General features: G+C 39.1%; 1 protein-coding gene across 1 annotated transcript in view; it reads right to left on the minus strand.

Moving 5' to 3' along the window:
* The window catches only part of LVRN (laeverin), a 78,846-nt gene that overhangs the window by 32,326 nt on the left and 28,520 nt on the right, over positions 1–18,000 (minus strand). The window contains exons 4-6 of the mRNA XM_060006976.1: positions 12,846–12,972; positions 6,267–6,421; positions 4,707–4,820 (exon numbers count right to left, since the gene is read on the minus strand). Of these exons, the coding sequence (XP_059862959.1) occupies positions 4,707–4,820; positions 6,267–6,421; positions 12,846–12,972 (396 nt within the window). The remainder of the gene's footprint in view (positions 1–4,706; positions 4,821–6,266; positions 6,422–12,845; positions 12,973–18,000) is intronic.

The raw sequence follows: 18,000 nt of genomic DNA on the forward strand, positions 1-18,000 counted from the left end.
TCATCTCAATGGATGCAGAAAAAGCTTTTGAAAAAATTCAACACCCATTTATGGTAAAAACTCTTCAGAAAGTGGGCATAGAGGGAACCTACCTCAACATAATAAAGGCCATATATGACAAGCCCACAGCAAACATCATTCCCAATGGTGAAAAACTGACAGTATTTCCTCTAAGATCAGGAAGAAGACAAAGATGTCCACTCTCACCACTATTATTCAACATAGTTTTGGAAGTCCTAGCCACGGCAATCAGAGAAGAAGAAGAAATAAAAGGAATCCAAACTGGAAAGGAAGATGTAAAACTGTCACTGTTTCAAATGACATGATACTATACACAGAAAGTCCCAAAGATGCCACCAGAAAACTACTAGAGCTAATCAATGAATTTGGTAAAGTTGCAGGATACAAAATTAATGCACAGAAATCTCTTGCATTCCTATACACTAATGATGAAAAATCTGAGAGAAATTAAGGAAACATTCCCATTACCACTGCAACAAAAAGAATAAAACACCTAGGAATAAACCTACCTAGGCAGAGAAAAACCTGTATGCAGAAAACTATAAGACACTGATGAAAGAAATCAACGATGATACAAACAGATGGAGAGATATACCATGTTCCTGGATTGGAAGAATCAATATTGTGAAAATGACTATACTACCCAAAGCAATCAACAGAGTCAATGCAATCCCTATCAAATTACCAATGGCATTTTTTACAGAACTAGAACAAAAAATCTTAAAATTTTTATGGAGACACAAAAGGTCCCGAATAGCAAAGGCAGTCTTGAGGGAAAAAAACAGAGCTGGAGGAATCAGACTTCCTGACTTCAGACTATACTACAAAGCTACAGTCATCAAGACAATATGGTACTGGCACAAAAACAGAGATATAGATCAATGGAACGGGATAGAAAGCCCAGAGATAAACCCACGCACCTACGGTCAACTAACCTGTGACAAAGGAGGCAAGTATATACAGTGGAGAAAAGACAGTCTCTTCAATAAGTTGTGCTGGGAAAACTGGACAGCTACATGTAAAAGAATGAAATTAGAACACTCCCTAACACCATACACAAAAATAAACTTAAAATGGATTAGAGACTTAAATTTAAGACTGGACACTATAAAACTCTTAGAGGAAAACATAGGAATAACACTCTTTGACATAAATTCCAGCAAGATCTTTTTTGATCCACCTCCTAGAGTAATGGAAATAAAAACAAAAATAAACAAATGGGACCTACTGAAACTTAAAAGCTTTTGCACAGCAAAGGAAACTACAAACAAGATGAAAAGTCAGCTTTCAGAATGGGAGAAAATATTTGCAAATGAATCAATGGACGAAGGATCAATTTCTAAAATATATAAACAGCTCATGCAGCTCAATATTAAAAAAAAACAACCCAATCCAAAAATGGGCAGAAGACCTAAATAGACGTTTCTCCAAAGAAGACATAGCAGATGGCCAAGAAGCACATGAAAAGTTGCTCAACATCACTAATTATTAGAGAAATGCAAATCAAAACTGCAATGAGGAGCTTCCCTGGTGGCTCAGTTGTTGAGAGTCCGCCTGCCAATGCAGGGGACGTGGGTTCGTGCCCTGGTCCGGCAGATTCCACATGCCGCGGAGTGGCTAGGTCCATGAGCCATGGCCGCTGAGCCTGCGCGTCCGGAGCCTGTGCTCCGCAATGGGAGAGGCCACAACAGTGAGAGGCCCACGTACCGCCAAAAAAAAAAATTACAATGAGGTACCACCTCACACCAGTTAGAATGGGCATAATCAGAAAATCTACAAACAACAAATGATGGAGAGGGTGTAGAGAAAAGGGAACCCTCTTGCACTGTTGGTGGGAATGTAAATTGATACAGCCACTATGGAGAACAGTATGGAGGTTCCTTAAAAAACTAAAAATAGAATTTCCATATGACCCAGCAATCCCACTACTGGGCATATACCCAGAGAAAACCACAATTGAAAAAGACACATGCACCCTAATGTTCATTGCAGCACTCTTTACAATAGCCAGGTCATGGAAGCGACCTAAATGCCCATCGACAGATGAATGGATAAAGAAGATGTGGTACATATATGCAATGGAATATTACTCAGCCATTAAAAGGAATGAAATTGGGTCATTTGTAGAGACGTGGATGAATCTAGAGACTGTCATACGGAGTGAAGTAAGTCAGAAAGAGAAAAACAAATATCGTATATTAACGTATATATGTGGAACCTAGAAAAATGGTACAGATGAACTGGTTTTCAGGGCAGAAACTGAGACAGAAATGCAGAGAACAAACGTATGGACACCCAGGGGGGAAAGCGGCAGGGGTGGAGGTGGTGGTGTGATGAATTGGGAGATTGGGATTGACATGTATACACTAATATGTATAAAATGGATAACTAATAAGAATATGCTGTATAAAAACAAATAAAATAAAACAAAAAAATATAGAATCAATGATAAAAAGAAATAACTAAATGGTAAAAGAGAGGATAAGCTTACCATCTTAGCTTCAAAAACATTAGTAATATGTTTTCATCACTGTTTCCAGATATGGTAATCTCAGCCATTTTAGTTGCATTAAGAGGTAACTGATTGATATTGATAGTATAGGCTATTCAATTAAGGACACACAGGGTGAATCTAATTGTTTTATGGGAATGCAATTTCTTTCCATATTGACTCTCAGCACAGAGTTAATTTGGAATACAACCAAATGCTTTCAAAAACAGTTATAGATGACACTAACCATGTGCAGATGCTACCTTATAAAAGAGAGATATAAACAATTTTGTAGGTATAGAGTATACGGAAAGGACTATTGAAGACAACTGAGATTTACTGTATGTGTATAAAGTTTATGTATATGCAAAGAGTCATATAATGAACATATACACACACACCATGAACTCCTTGAGAACGAGAACACTCCCAGGTGTTTTCTCTGCAGAGCACAGAGGTTAAAGGCATGGGCTTTGCGGTTAGAGAAACCTGGAACTGACTCTCATCTCTGACCTTTAATAACTGTGAGACCTTGAATAACTTACCTAATGCTTCTATGCCTCAGTTTCCTCAATAGAAAATAGAAAAAAATAACAACTATACTCATATGATTATTTTGAAGACTGAGTAAGATGATATATGTATAGAACTTACACTACCAGGCAGATAAATCCTAAGTACTCAGTGAATGGTAAATACAGTATTATTGTTATTATCCTCATTATCCTCATCTTCAGACTAGACCCAGGTAACTGGAATGTAATCACAGTTCTGCCTCAATCAGGCAAATGACCTTGGGCGAGTCAATTAACTTTTCAATACTTCATTCTGCTGATCTATATAATGATGCCCAATCCAGGGGAGGAAGAGCAGAGGTACTGCAGAATGGCTGGACTATGTAATGGTGGGCATTTTATAGGATGTTTGCAAAGGGCAGAGTGGGTGGCATGGAACTGGGGCAGTAAGAGGCTGCTACATCAGTGCTTCCCAGAAAGTACAATTTCACTAACAGGTAAAAAAGGATTTTTTTTTTCTTTAAGTTTCTGTGGCACCAAGAGAGGTCTGTCAACTTTTTATTCTGCCAACCTTTTAATCAACAAAAACCAAATATCTACCTACCATCTCCCTCCTTTCATAAGAGGGAAAATTTACAACCAATATAATAGAAAGAACACAATCTTAGACTCTCCATCAAAGTGAATAAATTTAGCCTGTAAAGAAGATCTGGCCAGTGGAGATCAGCATTTCAAATGGCAATATACTCTGAATGAGCGAGGGTAGGGAAGGGAGGAAAGAGGCCAAAAATTGAGCCTTGGAAACACTTGGGAGGGGAGATGAGAGAAAGGCCAGCAAAGAGCAGCGGAAACAGCAGCTCTGAGCATCAGAGGGATGGCAGGAGGCAGGAACAGAGGGGGAGAAAGGACCCCTGGCTTGGAGTGAAAAAGTGAGGTCTGTGTCAAAAGATGGTATTAAATTTAAACATTTAAACACCTAAATCAAATAAAATCAATTTGGCTTTATCATGCGATTCTGAAAGCACTATCTAATTACTCTAAATAAAATATTAGAGCCATAACTTACAGTTGAAATAATCAGATTTGCCCATCCATAAGTTTATTTTTCCATATTACTATTTACTCAAAACAGCAAAAGAATATCAGCTATAATAGATACAATATCAGCTATTAGTATTATATGTAATATCAGCTATATTATATGTAACATAATATTTATAGTATATAACATAGCATATTCTTATCATTAAAGCCATAGACTACTGATTACAAGTGCTTTAAAATTTAGTCTAGGTAGAAATAAATGAAAATAACCTAAAATCTAATAGTAGGGAAATATTACATATATACACCTTATAAGGTGATATGATAAAATATTAGGCAACCCTTAAAAATCTTGTTTTCAAAAATGATTTAATGATTTGTGAAAATGCTCTTGATATAGTATGAAGTAGAAAGGGTATTACACATTTTTGTGTAATTGTCTTTTAGGAATATTTATAATAATAAAAGTCTGGAAAAAGAAAACATACCAAAAAGATAAAATTGATCAACTCTGGTATTACAGATAATTTAATATTCCTTATATTTTTCTGTATTTTACAAACTTTCCACAATAAACATGCATTACTTTTATAATTAAGGGAAAAAAATTATAATTAACTTAACAAACTACTTACCCTTGGGAGTTTCGGATTGAAGTCGTTAATTACTCCAAACTCAAAATAAGATGCAAAACCTTCATTGAGCCAGATATTGTTCCACCAATTCATGGTAACCAAGTTTCCAAACCACTTTTAGAGTTGGGAAAAAAAAATTCTTAAATTCAATTTAAGAAAAATTTATTGTAATTGCATGTGAAATAAATGTAAGGTCAAAGACAAAATTAAATGCATTTTGCTATCAGTGATAAACTTGAAAACAGGACTCCAAAATGACGCTGTTTTAACATGAAGAGATGTCAGTCATGCATTTCTTCTAAAATAATCATTTCACATTCAATGACTGAAAGCAATTTTTGTTTTAAAATTGTGATGTTAAAAAATAAGGTAAGCTAGAGTAGCAGTTCTTAAATTGTCCATTTTGCCCCAAAGTTAAGTTAAAGCAGAAGTCCTGAAAGTTTACTTAGCACCTACTAATTACAGAATCTTATACCTCTAAACAGACTACATTAGGATCTTGCTGTAAGCAATGACTGTGCTTTCAGGACATGATTTGATGTGCACCATGTAAAAATCACTCAAGTATTCATATGTTCTGCAAAGTGGTACAGCTATAATTATTTTCTATTTGAGCTTACCAGAAAGAAACTGTCAAACAGATGATAAATAGAATCAGGAAAGAAAAACACAATAATTTCCAAAACCAACAAATCCACGTCCTGGTATTTAACCAAATTCTTATATAACAGCTGTGATGAGCTAATAGCAGCCTGTATTCCAAAACAATGTGTCATTTAGGCTATAATAAAAAATGACACTTTGGGTGACTGATCAAAACTTGTGAAAGCATGTGTTGACTGTGTAACAGGGTGTTATTCAATCCCAGTAAATCACTCTTCTCCAAAACTGCTTAGGAGTCCATATAACAAAAAGATAACAATATCATAGTTTAGATGACGTCTTTCTTGACAAACTTGATTTATAAAGGTCAAAATGCAGATGTGAGAATCTCCATCAAAACAAATAACTAAACTTCAAAAATCACAGCATAAAAGCATATAGATCTAATGAAATAAACCCTGCTTACATCACCTTTGGGGATGCAGCTCAAGGATTAATTACTGCTCACCTCACTGACACTAGTATATTGACTATAATCCTTTAACTTGTAACTTCTCTCAAAAAAAAAAGTTTGTAATAATCTGCTAATGAAATGTGGATATCTTCCAGTGACTTTTTTGAATATCTCTATTTTAAGATGGAATGGAAAGCAAATAATCATAGCTCTGCTTGGCTTACTATTCCTGAAGAGAACTTTGTGGAACACAGTTACTCTTTGGATATAAATATATGACCTGCGAATGTTCTTTAAGTTCTCATCACTGTGATTTATCACCAATAGTTCAAATCCACCCAGGATCTGATTACACAGATCCTTCCTTGTTTTCTTTCAGTGACCCACTTTTCAAATAATTTTTAAAATTTGGTGTACAGCAGGGTTTAGGGGGGTCGCTACTTTTGGTACAGCAGCTGGAGAATATTTTCATGTGAAATAAGAAAGAACGTTTTACCACGTGCCTGATGTCCAATCTCGTGGGAGACAATATAGGAGATCACAGTCTTTTTTTCTGTTAGTTTATCATTTGGTTGCAGCAACAATAATGACTCATCAAACATCAACAGTCCCCAGTTTTCCATTGCACGGTTGTCAAAAGTAGGCAAAGCAATTATATCTAAGTGGATTTAAATGGAGGGAAAAATGAAATCATCTCTTCCTCAAAATTTGAGACTTCCAGATACAAACATCTCAAAATGAAATCATAAAATTACTGAAAGAAAAATGCAAGTAAATATTTATAATTTAAGGGGAAAGAAGGCTTTAAAGACATACCAAAGACAGAGCCAGAAAATAAACTGTTTTGACTATATGAAAATTAAATACTTTTGACAAAGGACCTATATTCAAAATATACAAAGAACCCTTGAAACTCAACAATAAGAAAATAACTTTACAAAATTAGCAAAAGATCTAAATAGACACTTCACTAAAGAGATACAAATGGCAAATAAACAGATGAAAACATGCTCAACATCATATGTCATTAGGAATTTTCAAATTAAAATGACAATGAGATACCATGACATACCAATTCAAAACAAAACACCAAATGCTGGAGAAGATGTGGAACAACAAAGACTCTCATTCATTGCTGGTGGGAATGCAAAATGGTACAGCCACTTCAGAAGACAATTTGGCAGTTTCTTGTAAGGCTAAACATAGGCTGACTATACAGTCTAGCAACTGAGATCCTAGGTATTTACCCAAATGAGTCACAAACTTATGTCAGAAACATGCACATGAATATTTATAGCAGTCTTATTCATAACTGCCCAAACTTGGAAGCAATCAAGATGTCTTTTAATAGGTGAATGGATAAAGAAACTGTAGTACAGCCATACAACAGAGTACTATTCAGTGATAAAAAGAAATGAGCTGGGCTTCCCTGGTGGCGCAGTGGTTGAGAGTCCGCCTGCCATTGCAGGGGTCACGGGTTCGTGCCCCGGTCTGGGAAGATCCCACATGCCGCGGAGCGGCTGGGCCAGTGAGCCATGGCCACTGAGCCTGCGCGTCCGGAGCCTGTGCTCCACAACGGGAGAAGCCACAGCAGTGAGAGGCCCGCGTACCGCAAAAAGAAAAAAAAAAAAAAGAGCTATCAAGCTATGAAAGGACACGGAGAAAACTTAAATGCATGTCACTAAGTGAAAGGAGCCAGTCTGAAAAAGCCACACATGGTATGATTCCAGTTAGTATATAACAGTATGGAAAAGGCAAAACTATAGAGACAGTAAAAGATCAGTAGTTATCAGGGACTTGGGGAAAAGAGGGAGAATGAATAGGTAGAGCACAGGGGATTTTTTATGACAGTGAAACTATCTGTATGATACTGTAATGGTAGAGACCTGTCATTACTATATACATTTGTCAAAACTCACAGAACTGTACAACACAAAGAGTAAACTCTAATGTAAACTATGGACTTTAGTTAATAAAAATGTATCAATACAGGTTCATCAATTGTAATTTTTAAAAAAGCCACACCAATGTCAGACGTTAACAATAGGAGAAACTGGGGTTGGGGACAAGGGGAGGGAGAGGAGGTATATGAGGACTCTCTACACCTTGGGCACAATTTTTCTGTAAACCTAAAACTGCTCTAAAAAATAAAGTCTATTTAAAATCAAATTTTTTTTTTTTTTGGTACACGGGCCTCTCACTGTTGTGGCTTCTCCCGTTGCGGAGCACAGGCTCCAGACGCACAGGCTCAGCGGCCATGGCTCACGGGCCCAGCCGCTCCGCGGCATGTGGGATCTTCCCAGACCGGGGCACGAACCCGTGTCCCCCGCATCGGCAGGTGGACTCTCAACCACTGGGCCACCAGGGAAGCCCTATTCCTTTGATTTTTTTCAACCATTTAAAATTGTAAAAACCAATCTTAGCTCATGGACCATACAAAAATAGGCGGTGGGCCAGATTTGATTGCTTGCCTGTGCCTAATTTAGATTATTATTAATAACTCGTATTCTGATTTCCAGACTGGCAGCATCAACACCACCAGGGAGCTTATCAGAAATAAAAATTCTGGGACCAACCACAGACCTACTGAATCAGAAACTCTGGGGTCAGGAGCAGCAATCTGTGGTTTAACCAGCCTTGCAAGTGATTCCAGTGCATGGTAACATTTGGGAACAGCTGACTTACATCTTCCTCTGTGCTCCTTCTCAACTCAACCTTTGGCTTATTCTTCCAGAGATTCACCACTATCCTGAACTTGGTGTTTATCATTCCATTGTTTAAGAAAAACCAAGGGAATATATATATTGTTGCTAATATTATATATAATATTGCCTAAATATTATATTGTTTAGGTTTCTTTTGTTTTTAAACTTTAGAAAGAGTGTTTCATTTTCATTGCTGGATAGTTTCCCGTTGTGTGAATGAACCACACTGTATCTATCCATTCTCCTATCGGTGACCATTTTGGTTGCTTTCAGTTTGGGGCTAATATGAAAAGTGTGGCTATGAACATTCTTGCACATGTCTTCTGGCACATATATGCCCAACTTCCTCTTGGGGTATATCTAGCAATGGAATTACTGAGTTTTAAGGTATTCTAATGATCAACATTGTAAGATAACAAATAAGTTTCAAAGTTGTAACAACTGATACTCCCTTCAACAATGTCACTTTCTATTGGCATTTGTCAGAATGCCTACTCTTTGACAACTGAATGGTATGAAATGGTGCCTCACTGTGGCCTTGGATATTCATTTCTCAGATTGCTTAATGAGGCTAAGTATCGCTCCATAAGTTTATCAGTCATATCTATTTCCTTTTCTGTAAAACATCTATTCATATATCTTTTACTTGTTTTTTTATATTGTATTTTTCTTATTTATTTGTAGGTGTTCTTTATATATTTGGGCTACTCCCATTACCAGTTATCAATCCTTTTTCTTTTAAGAGTTTTTTTTTACCCAGTACGTTATCTCATACTTAGCAATTTGTTGCTTTTGCTTTTAACATGTAGAATCTATCTCCCTAACTGAGCTACTTGAACAGACAGCCTCAGCCGTCTACTTCTGCATTCACAGAGCACCTAGGAAAGTAACAGGTGATTCTCATTTACTCAGTAGCTTCTAATTGATTATGGTCATTATTTCATTGCTTTATGATTTCTATTGTACTTGAGTTTTACTACTACAAAAATACAGATCATGCTGGGATGTACAATACATATCATTAGCCTAATATAGTTACAAGTTAAGAGTAAAATAAAAACTTAAAAGGGAAGTTGCCATTTTAAAAGTTTGCAAATCTCAAATGCCCATATTTATTCCTAAAAGCATCATGATGCCACTTTTTCTTTCAAAACTTACAACAACCCAAACAGCCAACTCTATCATCTCTGTAATATTTTGATATTTCAGTCCACTTCTGACTTTAAACAGAGTGAATTAAAATGATAGCAACACCAGAAAAAAAAAATATTGTTCTAAAGACGAAAACTCTAATTTGAAAAGATACATGCACCCCAATGTTCATAGCAGCACTATTCACAATAGTCAAGACATGGATACAACCTAAATATCCATCAACAGATGAATGTGTGTATGTGTGTGTGTGTGTGTGTGTGTATATATATATATATATATATATATATATACACACATAATGAAATATTACTCATCCATAAAAAAATGAAATAATGCCATTTGCAGCAATATGATGGACCTAGAGATTGTCATACTAAGCGAAGTAAGTCTGACAGAGAAAGACAACTGTCATATATGGGGAATCTAAAATATTGATACAAATGAACTTATTTTAAAAACAGAAATAGACTCACAGACAGAAAACAAACTTATGGTTACCAAAGGGGTAAGGGGGAAAGGGGTAAATTAGGAATTTGGGGTAAACAGATACACACTGCTATATATAAAATAGATATAGAACAAGGACCTACTGTATAGCACAGGGAACTATATTCAGTATCTTATAATAACCTATAATGGAAAAGAATCTGAAAAAGAATAGATATGTATCTAACTGAATCACTTTGCTGTACACCTGAAACATTGTAAATCAACTATACTTAAATAAAAAAAGCAGAAAGAAAGAAAAAAATGCTATTCTATGTAATAGATATATACACATCGTTTAGATTCTGAGGCTTAGAATTCAACTGAGCAAGCCTCAAGAAGGTAAGCTAAAAGAACACCATGGAAGAAATAAATAAAAAGGCTTTTCACCTGACTCACTGAGAGTAAAGGGTAAGGAGTATGTGGGAAATGCTGATAGGGAAGGTTTGGCTTTCTTGCTTTTTTTGTGTGTTTGTTTGTTCTTGTTTTTAAATGACTCAACCAAAAGTTAAAGTAATTAGGAAACATTAGTTTATCTTTCTCTTAAAGATCCAGTAATAGAGAAACTCCTTATTTTATTTATTTTTAATTTTTTTTTTTTTGTGGTACACGGGCCTCTCACTGTTGTGGCCTCTCCCACTGCGGAGCACAGGCTCTGGACGCACAGGCTCAGCGGCCATGGCTCACGGGTGCAGCTACTCCGCGGCATGTGGGATCTTCCCGGACTGGGGCACGAACCTGTGTCCCCTGCATCGGCAGGCGGACTATCAATCACTGTGCCACCAGCGAAGCCTGAAACTCCTTATTTTAATCATCTATCAAAATGCGGTTTTGACTAAGCACCACCTGCATGTGTGCTCACAGAGCAACATTGGCTGAGATGCCATGAAAGATACAAAAAAAGTACCAATATAACCCTGACTTCCAAGAGTTGGTAATCTAGCCACAATTTACATGGAATTACTGAACTCATTGCATGTAGTTATTCCTCCGCCCCCCCCCCAAAAAAAATGTTTACTGTTTACCACTCTGAGAGAAGCACTGTCATAGGCTCTGAGAGTACTTAAAAAAGGGCAGTCAAGATCCTGACCCGCAACTTGCCCTCGACCTACTGGGGGAGATGATTAAGATCTATTAGGTCAAGAGCTTGAATGCAGGGGTGCACAGGATGCTGTGGAAGCATGAGAGATGGAGTCAGGGAAAACTTCATGGAGGAGGGGGCACTGAGTTGAGAAATATAAGAATCAACCTGTTGGGTAAAAGGTATGGCAGGATGTGCAAACTGCATGTGCAAGAGCCTGAAGGAGAGGAGAGGAAGATGAAAGTGTAGGAGAGGATAGAGATGGTGTTAGAGCATCCCTCCTACTCTGAGAAACTGTGAAAAGCCCCAAGAGGTTGGCAAAAGATGCACTGTTACAAAGACAGGGTGTGGAATTTGGACTTTATCTTCAAATGGGAAGCCACAGAGAGGTTTTAGAGGATAGTAACATGATCAGATTTTGCTTTGGAAAAATCCCTCTGGCCTCAGTGTGGAATATGGATTGGAGGAGACAAGAGCGAAAGTGGTGAAACTAAGTGAGAGCTGTTGTGGTCAACTGTTGGTGATGTAAACTAGGGAGAATGAGGGGGATGGGAAGAAATGGATGGATGTGGAGATAATAAGGAGGTGACTAACTGGATGGAGGAGATGCTTTGACAGAACAGGATATCAAGAATAACTCTGGACTTCTCCTTATCTAAATAAAGACAAATGGAAATTTGCTTGCCTAGACAAGGGTTATCTTGAGATCTTCCAGCCACAGAAGTGCCAGAACTTGGTCTCCATGCCCAGATTCCTGCCGCCTCCAACTTTCTAAATGACGGGTATCTCCTCTGGGATCCGTGAGGGGGCCAAGGCTAGTCCCCATTCCTTCACTCCCCATCCCTCCTCAGCAGAAGGCTTGAGCTGCAGAGCCCCTGGCTTCCCAGTGTTCAAGTGGCTTGAGCTCCCCAATTTTTACTCCCCACTTTCCTTCTACTATATGCCAGTAAAGGCCAAACATACTTTTCCCCAAGACTTCAACTAACTAACCTGTCAGAGGAACAAAACACACTTACATGATACCCTTAATTTTGATAGAAAAAACATGGAACAACTTTCTGAGCTGAGTGGCTCACATAATTTTAAGGACATTCCATACAGATCTATGAGGAATAAAATGTTTACATATTCCTTGGAGGATCATATTATGTTCACACATGATCCCAATTTTATACAACAAAAATTCACAGATGGGACCCCCAGGTCCTAATCCAATGACTCACAGCTAGAGAATATTTTTTGAAAAACCAACAAAACCTTACTAAATTGAACTGGAGTAACTCACACAAGCGGCTAAAAGGATGCAGAACACTGCATTGCACACTCACGTTATGAGAGGAAAGGACAGAATGCAAGAGAGAAGACAGGGTCTGGAGGATGTAAGTTGCCAGTGAGTATCCAGGAGGGATCTAAAGCCAGGTAGCTCTCCGAGCACTTACTGGGCACATGGAACGATGCAGAGAAAGAACAGACAGGTCCCTGTGTGTTTAGGAAGGTGTAGGACATAATGATGGGAAGCCAGCGGGGCTAACTCCGAAACAGCAAAAATAGCAAAGTGCCAATGGGTCCTTGGAGGCCCGTCTAGGTACATTTTGATCTCAACCCAGGGCCCCCATAATAGGAAATCAAATACATTGTAAGGGAAGATGCCTCACCTGTTTTTGGAAGAGGGTAACTAATATTAAATAAATCCTCCAGAAAAGAGAAGATGGGACCTGTGATGTTCAAAGCAAAGTCTGCATTTCCAGCTGCGATGGCTTCTTTCCGGGCCCAGATGCGTATCTAAACAGAAACAATTAAGCAGTGATTAGGAAAAGCAGTAGTGATTTTTGGAAAGTGGCAGCCTGCTTGCTCCAGTTCCCTGATGCTCTGAAGCCAAAGGCTTATCTTTTCAGAGGAAGCTGCATAATAAAACATTTGAATGTGTCCACACAATGAGAAAAGCCCAGAAGGCTATTCACTAAGTTGAGAACAGTGGTTCCTCAGAAAGTGTGCTATTTCACTCTTTTGCAATAACATGTAAAATTTTGTAGTTCAAAAATAATCCTGGGAGAGACAAGGGGAAGATGGCGGAAGAGTAAGAGGCGGAGATCACCTTCCTCCACACTGATACACCAGAAATACATCTACACGTGGAACAACTCCTACAGAACGCCTACTGAACGCTGGCAGAAGACCTCAGACCTTCCAAAAGGCAGGAAACCCCCCACGTACCCGGGTAGGGCAAAAGAAAAAAGAATAAACAGAGACAAAAGGATAGGGATGAGACCTGCACCAGTGGGAGGGAGGTGTGAAGGAGGAAAGGTTTCCACACACTAGGAAGCCCCTTCACGGGAGGAGACTGCAGGTGGCGGACGGGGGAGAGCTTCGGAGCCACGGAGGAGAGCACAGCAACAGGGGTGCAGAGGGCAAAGCGGAGAAATTCCTGCACAGAGGAGCAGGGCCGACAGGCACTCACCAGCCCGAGAGGCTTGTCTGCTCACCCGCCGGGGCGGGCGGGGCTGGGAGCTGAGGCTTGGACTTCGGTCGGAGCGCAGGGAGAGGACTGGGGTTGGCGGTGTGAACACAGCCTGCAGGGGGTTAGTGCACCACGGCTGGCCAGGAGGGAGGGAGTCCAGAGGAAAAGTCTGGACCTGCCGAAGAGGCAAGAGAATTTTTCTTCCCTCTTTGTTTCCTGGTGTGCGAGGAGAGGGGATTAAGAGCACTGCTTAAAGGAGCTCCAGAGACTGGCGCAAGCCGTGGCTAAAAGCGCGGACCCAGAGATGGGCATGAGACGCTAAGGCTGCTGCTGCCGCCACCAAGAAGCCTGTGTGCGAGCACAGGTCACTGTCCACACTCTGCTTCCGGGGAGCCTGTGCAGCCCGCCACTGCCAGGGTCCCGGGATCCAGGGACAACTTCCCAGGAGAACGCACGGCACGCTGGTGCAACATCACGCCGGCCTCTGCCACCGCAGGCCCGCCCCGCACTCCATGCCCCTCCCTCCCCACGGCCTGAGTGAGCCAGAGCTCCTGAAGCAGCTGCTCCTTTAACCCTGTCCTGTCTGAGCGAAGAACAGACGCCCTCCGGTGACCTACACGCAGAGGCGGGGCCGGATCCAAAGCTGAGCCCCTGGGAGCTGTGAGAACAAAGAAGAGAAAGGTAAATCTCTCCCAGCAGCCTCAGGAGCAGCGGGACTAAAGCTTCACAATCAACTTGATGTACCCTGCATCTGTGGAATATGTGAATAGACAACGAATCATCCCAAATTGAGGAGGTGGACTTTGAGAGCAAGATTTATGATTTTTCCCCCTTTTCCTCTTTTTGTGAGTGTGTATGTGTATCCTTCTGTGTGAGATTTTGTCTGTATAGCTTTGCTTCCACCATTTGTCCTAGGGTTCTATCCGTCCGTTTTTTTTTTTGAATTTTTTTCTTAATAATTATTTTTTATTTTAATAAATTTATTATATTTTATCTCACTTTATTTTATTTTACTTTATCTTCTTTCTTTATTTCTTTTTTTCCTTCCTTCCTTCATTCCTTCCTTCCTTCCGCCCTCCCTCCCTTCCTCCTTTCTTTCTACTTCTACTAATTCTTTCTTTCTACTTTTTCTCCCTTTTATTCTGAGCCGTGTGGATGAAAGGTTCTTTGTGCTACAGCCAAGAGTCAGTGCTGTGCCTCTGAGGTGGGAGAGCCAACTTCAGGACACTGGTCCACAAGAGACCTCCCAGCTCCACATAATATCAAACGGCGAAAATCTCCCAGAGATCTCCATCTCAACACTAGCAGCCAGCTTCACTCAACAAGCAGCAAGCTACAGTGCTGGACACCCCGTGCCAAACAACTAGCAAGACAGGAACACAACCCCACCCATTAGCAGAGAGGCTGCCTAAAATCATAATAAGTCCACAGACACCCCAAAACACACCACCAGACGTGGACCTGCCCACCAGAAAGACAAGATCCAGCCTCATCCACCAGAACACAGGCACTAGTCCCCTCCACCAGGAAGCCTACACAACCCACTGAACCAACCTTAGCCACTGGGGACAGACACCAAAAACAACAGGAACTACAAACCTGCAGCCTGCAAAAAGGAGACCACAAACACAGTAAGATAAGCAAAATGAGAAGAAAGAAAAACACACAGCAGATGAAGGAGCAAGATAAAAACCCACCAGACCTAACAAATGAAGAGGAAATAGGTAGTCTACCTGAAAAAGAATTCAGAATAATGATAGTAAAGATGATCCAAAATCTTGGAAATAGAATAGACAAAATGCAAGAAACATTTAACAAGGACCTAGAAGAATTAAAGATGAAACAAACAACAACGAACAACACAATAAATGAAATTAAAACTACTCTAGATGGGATCAATATCAGAATAACTGAGGCAGAAGAACGGATAAGTGACCTGGAAGATAAAATACTGGAAATAACTACTGCAGAGCAGAATAAAGAAAAAGGAATGAAAAAAACTGAGGACAGTCTCAGAGACCTCTGGGTCAACATTAAATGCACCAACATTCGAATTATAGGGGTTCCAGAAGAGGAAGAGAAAAAGAAAGGGACTGAGAAAATATTTGAAGAGTTTATAGCTGAAAACTTCCCTAATATGGGAAAGAAAATACTTAATCAAGTCCAGGAAGCACAGAGACTCCCATACAGGATAAATCCAAGGAGAAATACGCCAAGACACATATTATTCAAACCATCAAAAATTAAATACAAGGAAAACGTATTAAAAGCAGCAAGGGAAAAACAACAAATAACACACAAGGGAATCCCCATAAGGTTAACAGCTGATCTTTCAGCAGAAACTCTGCAAGCCAGAAGGGACTGGCAGGACATATTTAAAGTGATGAAGGAGAAAAACCTGCAACCAAGATTACTCTACCCAGCAAGGATCTCGTTCAGATTTGATGGAGAAATTAAAACCTTTACAGACAAGCAAAAGCTGAGAGAGGTCAGCACCACCAAACCAGCTGTACAACAAATGCTAAAGGAACTTCTCTAGGCAAGAAACAAAAGACAAGTAAAAGACCTACAATAACGAACCCAAAACAATTAAGAAAATGGGAATAGGAACATATATATCAATATTTACCTTAAATGTAAATTGACTAAATGCTCCCACCAAAAGACACAGATTGGCTGAATGGATACAAAAACAAGACCCATATATATGCTGTCTACAAGAGACCCACTTCAGACCTAGAGACACATAGAGATTGAAAGTAAGAGGATGGAAAAAGCTATCCATGCAAATGGAAACCAAAAGAAAGCTGGAGTAGCAATTCTCACATTCTCACATGAGACAAAATAGACTTTAAAATAAAGACTATTAGAAGAGACAAAGAAGGACACTACATAATGATCAAGGGATCGATCCAAGAAGAAGCTATAACAGTTGTAAATATTTATGCACCCAACATAGAAGCACCTCAATACAAAAGGCATATGCTAACAGCCATAAAAGGGGAAATCGACAGTAAGACAATCATAGTAGGGGACTTTAACACCCCACTTTCACCAATGAACAGATCATCCAAAATGAAAATAAATAAGGAAACACATTTAATGATATATTAAATAAGATGGACTTAATTGATATTTATAGGACATTCCACCCAAAAACAATAGAACACACTTTCTTCTCAAGTGCTCATGGAACATTCTCCAGGGTAGATCATATCTTGGGTCACAAATCAAGCCTTGGTAAATTTAAGAAACTTGAAATTTTATCAAGTATCTTTTCCGACCACAACGCTATGAAATTAGATATCAATTACAGGAAAAGATCTGTAAAAAATACAAACACATGGAGGCTAAACAATACACTACTTAATAACGAAGTGATCACTGAAGAAATCAAAGAGGAAATAAAAAAATACCTAGAAACAAATGACAATAGAGACACGATGACCCAAAACCTATGGGATGCAGCAAAAGCAGTTCTAAGAGGGAAGTTTATAGCAATCCAACCCTACCTTAAGAAAGAGGAAACATCTCGAATAAACAACCTAACCTTGCACCTAAAGCAATTAGAGAAAGAAGAACAAAAAACCCCAAAGTTAGCGGAAGGAAAGAACTCATAAACATCAGATCAGAAATAAATGAAAAAGAAGTGAAGGAAATGCTAGCAAAGATCAATAAAACTAAAAGCTGGTTCTTTGAGAAGATAAACAAAATTGATAAACCATTAGCCAGACTCATCAAGAAAAAAAGGGAGAAGACTCAAATCAATACAATTAGAAATGAAAAAGGAGAAGTAACAACTGACACTGCAGGAATACAAAAGATCATGAGAGATTACTACAAACAACTCTATGCCAATAAAATGGACAACCTGGAAGAAATGGACAAATTCTTAGAAATGCACAACCTGCCAAGACTGAATCAGGAAGAAATAGAAAATATGAACAGACCAATCACAAGCACTGAAATTGAAACTGTGATTAAAAATCTTCCAACAAACAAAAGCCCAGGACCAGATGGCTCCACAGGCGAATTCTATCAAACATTTAGAGAAGAGCTAACACCTATCCTTCTCAAACTCTTCCAAAATATAGCAGAGGGAGTAACACTCCCAAACTCATTCTACGAGGCCACCATCACCTTGATACCAAAACCAGACAAGGATGTCACAAAGAAAGAAAACTACAGGCCAATATCACTGATGAACATAGATGCAAATATCCTCAACAAAATACTAGCAAACAGAATCCAACAGCACATTAAAAGGATCATACACCATGATCAAGTGGGGTTTATTCCAGGAATGTAAGGATTCTTCAATATATGCAAATCAATCAATGTGATACACCATA

Source organism: Delphinus delphis, chromosome 3 (genome assembly GCF_949987515.2).
Source record: "Delphinus delphis chromosome 3, mDelDel1.2, whole genome shotgun sequence".
In the NCBI taxonomy this organism is placed as follows: domain Eukaryota; kingdom Metazoa; phylum Chordata; class Mammalia; order Artiodactyla; family Delphinidae; genus Delphinus; species Delphinus delphis.